The 8,134-nt window shown below is 43.6% G+C and overlaps 1 protein-coding gene across 1 annotated transcript in view; it reads left to right on the forward strand.

Moving 5' to 3' along the window:
• The first annotated feature begins 3,375 nt into the window (after positions 1 to 3,375).
• Positions 3,376 to 8,134, forward strand: part of cyth1a (cytohesin 1a) — a 68,816-nt gene continuing 64,057 nt past the window's right edge. Inside the window, exon 1 of the mRNA XM_035398360.1 lies at positions 3,376 to 3,816. Within this exon, the coding sequence (XP_035254251.1) occupies positions 3,798 to 3,816 (19 nt within the window). The 5' untranslated portion in view covers positions 3,376 to 3,797. The remainder of the gene's footprint in view (positions 3,817 to 8,134) is intronic.

The following is an 8,134-nucleotide window of genomic DNA, read 5'->3' on the forward strand; positions in this document are numbered from 1 at the left end:
TAAATGGAATTTATTTTATTTTATTTTTTCATTTTTTAAAAAGTTTCATCCGTGTAATTTTGTCAACATAGTAAAATTTGGTCTGCAGTCTGTGCTCAGGACAAACAAGAGAGGCTATGTTTGATGTCTGCTTTTATGCATGTAACATATTTAAAGATTTCTATATTTTTTACAGAGAATTAAGAATGTATATTGCAGAGGTGCGGTTCGGTAGAAGCTGGGTTTTGCATGTAGAGTTTGCTGTGGCAGAGCCGCATGTGGGCGGGTTCTCTGGGTCCAGCGAGAGATGCCCGTGGGAAGGAACGCTGGAGGAAGCCACACTGCCTCTCTGCTCTCTATCCTTTGGTGTGTGGGGAGTCGGGACAGAAGGTCTGTGTGTGTGTGTGTGTGGTGGGAGGCAGGGTGTGTGTGTGTGTGTGTGTGTGTGTGGGTGGACTGGCTGCTGTTTCTGTACAATGTGCAGCTCTGGGTCTCAGCACCGGTCACATACAGTACATTGGGGGTGTGTCTCAGGAAAGCTGACCATCCTAGACAACACTGTTGCCCCTCTCACCAAAAACTCCAACCCTTAAGCCCCTCCCCCCCCCCCCCTCGTTCTTCTACACCCTCCCCATTGCTACACTGACCACTGAACTATTCACTGAAATGTCCTACACAAAGAACTCAGTTCCCTGCTATGGTTAAACATCATGCATACCTCCCCTAGTCAATCCCCCCCCCCCCCACCCGATTACTTCTTTAATATGTATAATGTATATTTGAAAATATAAAGAGAAAAAAAAACTGTGGGGTCTTCCATTTGTCTGGGCACAGATACACCGCATTTATAAACGAATAATGAAAATGCTTTGCCAATGTAAAACCTGCACAGCACACCTCTTCTCCTAACCTCCTGTACTGTTTTATAATATAAAAGTACACCACTTTCTCCCCTCCGTTTTATTAGACAGGTTTCCTTGGATTGACTTCAAAATTAGTTGCGTCACGGTTTATATACATACGCATTACACAAAAATGGAAAAAGTATATATTCAAAAAAAAAAATTCAAAAAAAAACCTGTCGTATCTATGGGTTGTTGGATTGTGATTAGAAATTATCTGCAAATAGATGTGAGAAATGCGATGTCTTTCATGTGATTCCGTAATGCTTTTACTGTAGAGTGATTACAGTAAATGACGGTATTAAAAAGAGGCATATTGCTATACGAGTACAGTGTTCTAGAGTGTATGAATGTTTCGTGTGAAACTAACCTGAAATTAGACGTGTAATATCAATGAGACTGACTTATTTTTTATTTTTATTTTTTGGAACACTGATTGGTCTAAATCTTCCCATGTGTCATAATCTGCATTTATGGTTCTACATTTTGCACCATTTTTTCTGACCAAGGAGAGACCTTTAATTATTAAGATAGGAACTCATACAAAAAATATGTATAAATGTACAGGTGCAATAAAGTTGTCACTTTTGTGGAAGTGTTTAGTCTGTTTTTGCCTTATTTGGTTTTTGTCCCAGTAGGCGAATATGAATAAAATGATTCTTAATGAATAATATCATTCTTACAGCAAGTTGTGCCTTTGTCCAGTATTCGTGAACTCCCCCATTTGGAACTGCCAGTTGGATTGGAGTTATTGAAAGGAGTTCATGTTAATGTAGTGGTATCTTGCAGCACTCTAGATGATTTTCCCCCAGCAGTTGTCGTGGATTGCAGGCAGATTCTGCCTTGCGGCTGAGGACTCCAGGTTCTAGTCAGCTGATGGCAGAGCTCCAGCTGAAGCTCTAAACTGCATCTGTTGGGCCCAGATTGCTCTGACATCTCCATAACATATAAACAACGAAACTGAACCTATTCTGAATTTTAACGCTTGCCGTAACAATCCTTGTTGGTTTTTACGTATTTCTGCAGCGTGAAGCCAGTTACGCACCATGACTTTTCATTTTGAGACAGGCCTACTGTATGCTCAGTGGCCACTTTATTAGGTACACCTGCTCGTTAACGCAAATAGCCTACTCCTCCAATCAGCGAATCACGTTGCTGCAACTTAATATATAAACATGCAGACATGGTGGAGATGTTTAACCGTTGTTCAACTACGAATGGGCAAGACGTGTGATCTCTGCAACTTCTACCGTGGTATTGTTGAGGTGATTCCAGTATCTCGGAAGCAGTTGCCATCTAGGGATTTTCGCTAACTACAGTCTCTAGAGTTCACAGAGAATGATGTGATAAAGAAAACATCCAGTGAACGGCAGTTCTGTGGGCTGACCTCATATTAACAAGGTGTCAGAAGAGACAGGCCAGGCTCGTACAAGCTAAGAGAAGGTCGTTCTCAAATTATAGCTGTAACAGTGGTGTGCAGAACGGCATCTTTGAACAAACAATGTGACAAGCCTCGAAGCAGCTGGGATACGGCAGCTGAAGATCACGCCGGGTTCCGCTCCTGTCAGCTGAGAACAGGACGATGAGGCTGCGGTGGGTATATGGTCACCAAAACTGGATGATTGAAGAGTGGGGAAAAATGTTGCAAGGTCTGACGAATCGCGATTTGTGCTACAACACGCAGGTGGCTAGGGTCAGAATTAGGCTAGAACAGCATGAATCTGTGGATCCATCCTGCCTTGTGTTCATGGCGCGGGCTGCTGCTGGCGGTGTAATGGTGTGGGGAATGTTTTCTTGGCCCTGTAACATACCAACGGCGCATCAGTTGAAAGTCACGGCAGTTACTGAACATGTGCGTCCCTTTATGGCCACAGTCTGCCCTTCTAGCATGTGCTATCGTGTCACAAAGCACACATCATCCAGCTGGCTACATGAACATGACTGTGACTTCAGTTTACCCCCAAAGGCCTGCACAGTCCCCAGACTCCCAACAGAGCACCTTTGAGATCACTTGGAACAGGGGGGGATCTCAGATTGTGTGATGCTACGAAGTCAAGTCATCAAGCATGTAGCACAACCCAGAAAGAGTCCTTTCGTACCTTGCTGAATCCATGCCGTGAAGAATTCAGACTGTTCTGGAAGCATAAGGGGGTCCGCCGGTATAAGAAAGGTGCACCTATTAGAGTGGCCACTGAATGTAGGCCTATATCTGCTTGCCTAGCCATGTAGCACCGCTGGACGTCATGGGGAACTACGGAGCCCTTTTGTTCTATGCTGTTATTTCAACGGTGCCGAACGAAACGGCGTTACTTTGTACATTTGCATTATTTAAGGCAATTAACTTCAAAGAGTAGCCTAAGTAACAGAACCATCTCCTGGTCATGCATTTGACGGGCTAGTGCAGGGTAAAAATGTTCAGCGCCTGACGTCACATCGCGGGTTATTTATTTATTTTTTGGAGTTGTACGGATGCTCCCGGATAATTTGGTACCACCCAGTGGAGAGGAAAAGCCTGCTTCATGGTTGCTAGAAAGGGGGATTTCTTTTCTGAAATCATATGGAATTTTACAAATCTTCGGAGATAGAGTCAGAAAGGGAGATATTTGTTTGAGTTGTGGGTGGGGAAGTCCTATATTTGTAGTGGACTCATTTTGGTTCGGGGATTTTAAGAAATAATACAGGCTAAAAATGGCATCTGGCAACTAAGACCTGCAGATGGACAGGGATCGTATAGAGCGGCTCTGGCACTGGATGTAGGGGATGAGTGACGGCAGTGAGTGAGGAAGAAGACATACTTTGTGAGAGTGGGGGAGATTTAAGCGGTGCAGCGTGGGTGGACCTTCAGTAGTAGGTACGGGCGTGCGGTGGCAGCGTCGGTGAGAGAAAGCCTGCAATAACGAGACGAGAAACGGCAGCATGGACGAGGAAAACTACGGTAAGGCATCCCACTACACCTTTACCGCGTGGCAATATTTCACAGCTGTGAGACGCTATAATACATGTCTGTATGCAGCCTAACTACATTGCTACCCTGGGCTGAAGCAGACTTATCTGGTTCGGAGGAAGCAGCGATCCAGCCACTTAGCTGCTGAAGCTACGGTATTGTAAATCGTGTTCGTGTTGGTGATGCTGCTTGCTCAGTAGAGTGACAAGGCAAAAGAGTTGCACGAGGAATCCAAATTTCACTGAAGTTGAAACGTATAGGTAACCCTTTGGGAGATTTAAAGATGCAATGTGATGCATCAGGAAAGCGTTTTAAGCTCTGTGCTGAGGTAAAGCGTGGTTGCGGTGTGAGCAGGGGCAGACAGCCGGCGGGATATAAACGAAAGGAAACATGCTCGAATTGGCCTTATTTCTTGGGCTGAAGTTATTCGTTTCTTCTCACTATTTTTGTTTTTGACAGTGATTTCTGGATGTTTAGAAGCGGAGAGTGGCATGATGGCTATCAGTTTTGCAAGGCATGATGTTTTGGGAAATTGTTTGTTACATGTGGTAGGCTGTCAACAGTGTTGTTTGCTAACCTGTGTTGAGACTCAAACGCTAACCTCAAACCTCCAAATGCTATATTAAACAGGGCAATAAAATAAAGATAGCTCGCTGGCTTTGAAAAGATAGGAGCTGACCATAACGGAAACATATTCCGTATTCTGCACTATCCTTTTTCTTTCAAATAAAATGTTATATTTCTCAGTGTTAACTTTAAGTTGTACCACAACAATTTAGACATCATTTAAACCTGCATTATAGTGTGTCCGATTCAGACTGTAGAACGTTCTTTCATGCGATGACGGAGCCATAATTCCCTGGCACTGCAAAGATTCATCTAGAGTTACATACAACTCCCGCTGCCCACGTGGGAGAGCATATCAATTATTTATCTCTCAGCTTGCTAAGTGCTTAATGCACCTAAAAATAGGCGTGCTGGCCTGGAATTATTGTTGGGCGAGTCTGGACTGCCTGTTAGTAGAGAGATCACAGTGGGTACGAGTAAGGTGTCTGATGTGATAATCAAAAACCAACAGAATCTATGAAGAAATTGTGCAAATTTGGTTGCATATTTGAATAGCCTACATCTCAGTTAAGCTAACGGACACTTTCCTTAGTGCAGTTGCAGCTGTGTAGTAGGGTTGAATGTCCTGAAGTTGCATCCTTACATTTGAATGTATTCGTAGGAGTCTGTGGATACTGCGATTAGACCAAAGTCGGTGCAGAAACTTCTGTGATCAGACCTAGCTATTTTTCCACTTCCTTTTTAGCGTGTGTTGTTGTTAATGTCGTTGAGACGAAACCCTGTCTAACGGTCTGTCTGCATGAAATTAGTCAGCGACAAATAAAGGCATTCTGGGAAACGTGGGCTGTAGGTGAACGATAAGCACGTTTCTTTCTTACTCTTGGCAAAATTTAGCGAAAGGACAAGCCGTCAGATTATTGCAAAAAATATGAATGGTAATAAAAGCAATTAATTAGGGAATCTCGTCACCTTAGTTCATATCGGTGCATCGTGTCCTGTATTTGGGCATGTGGATGTAGGCAATCTCTGTCAGTATGTGAACATATGAAGGCTCTGATGATTTTAAGCCAGTAGTGAAAGCAATATGGATTGTTGGCCTACTCTGTTTTGTAGTGAACTGTGAAAGACCTGGGCAGGGAGAGAATGTGGGATGTGAGGACCCATGACCTCTGGCAGATTGTTATAGTAACCAGGAGCCACAACCTTGTGGTATTCATCATGTAACACCTTTACTACACATTGCCCCTCAATACCTAAATGAGGGGAATCCAAAGTAAATGGGTCATAATTAAGGCAAGGTTCAATTAATTGGGTTTTTATAGAGTGAACTTCACAAAGTATTGACTGACACAGAGTCCTTGAAATTAAGACCGTCCCCCTTGAACTTGTCTCCAGTATGACTGGAGTTGGAAGCATGTTTATGTAATGTTTATCTTTAACTTTGCAAAATTTGGGAAATATGGGGGGTAATTCATTAAACAGTGTGCAGCTGCAACCATGTGTTATTTATTAGTAAAATAAATAATACATCAAATAGAAACAACAAAATTAAAAAAAAAAACCAATCCAGTATTTATTTTGGCGTGATGTTGCGATTTTCTGACATTCTGGCAAAAGGGACGTTGAAGATGCTTTCTGCCGAGCTCATCTTTGGAAGCATTCCAGACACGTCCGGCTTCAAACTGTGCGAGGTTTTAAATGGGCGGTGTGTGGCCAGCCATTAAACGCAGAGACGAGCAGCTTTGGGAGCGCCGAGTCTTTGGAAATGCAGCACTGGGGCCTGCTGGGTGGCCCGTCCCGTTAAAGCACTATCTGGTGCATGGGTGGGCTCCACACTATCTGTTAAGGTACTGTTCTGTTGCATGCATGTGCTCCATACTGTCTGTTAAGGCGCTGTTGTAGTGCATGCATGTGCTCCATACTCTCTGTTAAGGCGCTGTTGTAGTGCATGCATGTGCTCCATACTCTCTGTTAAGGCGCTGTTTTAGTGCATGCATGTGCTCCATACTCTCTGTTAAGGCGCTGTTTTAGTGCATGCATGTGCTCCATACTCTCTGTTAAGGCGCTGTTCTAGTGCATGCATGTGCTCCATACTGTCTGTTAAGGCGCTGTTCTAGTGCATGCATGTGCTCCATACTGTCTGTTAAGGCGCTGTTCTAGTGCATGCATGTGCTCCATACTGTCTGTTAAGGCGCTGTTGTAGTGCATGCATGTGCTCCACACTGTCTGTTAAGGTACTGTTCTATTGCATGCATGTGCTCCACAGTATCAGTTAAGGTACTGTTCTATTGCATGCATGTGCTCCACAGTATCAGTTAAGGTACTGTTCTATTGCATGCATGTTCTCCATACTGTCTGTTAAGGTACTGTTCTATTGCAAGCGTGTGCTCCATACTGTGTGTTAAGGCACTGTTCTAGTGTGTGAATGGGCCCCACAGTCTGGCTTCTGTTAAGGCACTGTACTAGTGCATGGATGGGCTCCACAGTATCTGGTAAGTTGCTGTTCTTGTGTGTGAATGGGCCCCACAGTCTGGCTTCTGCTAAACCCTTTTACTTGTATATAATGGTTAATTAATGGTTTAGCACCTTCTTGCATCTCAGATTCTCTGTTTTGTGTCTCCTCACAAGCCCTACAGTCCTCTGCAGCTGGTTTTTTAATCATACCCGACTCTACCCAAGAGAAAATCAGGGACATTGCTTTTATCCTCTGTGCTCCTAAATTATGGAATAACCTGCCAAAAAATATCAGAGAGGCTGGCTCAGTGCACACTTTTAAATGGTAATTGAAAACATACCTTTTTAATCGAGCTTATGGCTTGCTGCAGTCTTTTTATTATTTTCTCCCCGTTTTATTATTTTATTATTCTTTTATTTGTACTATTTAATATTATATTTACATTGGCACTCTTTATTTGGTAAATCCCTCACAGATCACACACACACACACACACACACACGTGCAATGTGCAAAGTGAGTATGCCGCAAATCTGGGGAGACTGTGCAGGTGTGTGTGGTTGCTGTGGTTACATCAGCTCCGCGCCCAGGAGACGTGCAGTCGACCACGCTGCCTTTTGACTGCCGTGCTGCTGTCACTCAGCCTGCTTGGCCCCTCCCTGCAGACACTGAGTGACAGGTGCCTGGTTGTGGGTCTCCCGGTGTGTAGTTCTGGTTTGACCCGTTTGCCTTTGGCTCATTCTTATCGGGTCAGCTGTTTCAGGGATGCTGTTATCTTCTGATAAAAGCAATGAGTGCATGACCCTGTCTGCCCCTGTTTTGTATGCATGTATATGCAAAACAGAGAGAGCTATAGAAATCCCCACGGGAAGTCTGTGTCTTTTGGTTTGATGCACATTTCTGAAAAGATCTGAGAATGAGAGAGACCGGCCACTGCTTGCACAGGAGTGGATGAGATTAATGCATCATTATGGTTTCAGTTCCTTTTGACCCACGTCAGTTGTGTGAATGGTGATGTCAGTACATCAAACCGTTTGTACATAAAATGTCGTGTCCTCTTGTGGATCGTTGTCAGTGGAAATTTCTGATTTTTCAGTTATGTAGGAGTCTTTTAAAAAAAAAAAAAAAAAAAAAAAAAAAATTAAATTTCCTGTACGGTGAATATCTGTTAATCAGCGTGCACCTGCTCCCCTGCAGTTTTAGCAGGAAACCGCAAGTCATGTTACAGTTGCACAGGTAATTTTCCTCCAGCTGAAGCACCTGTTTGGAACATTGAGTTAGTCAGAC

The sequence above is a fragment of the Anguilla anguilla genome, chromosome 17 (genome assembly GCF_013347855.1).
Source record: "Anguilla anguilla isolate fAngAng1 chromosome 17, fAngAng1.pri, whole genome shotgun sequence".
Lineage (NCBI taxonomy): Eukaryota > Metazoa > Chordata > Actinopteri > Anguilliformes > Anguillidae > Anguilla > Anguilla anguilla.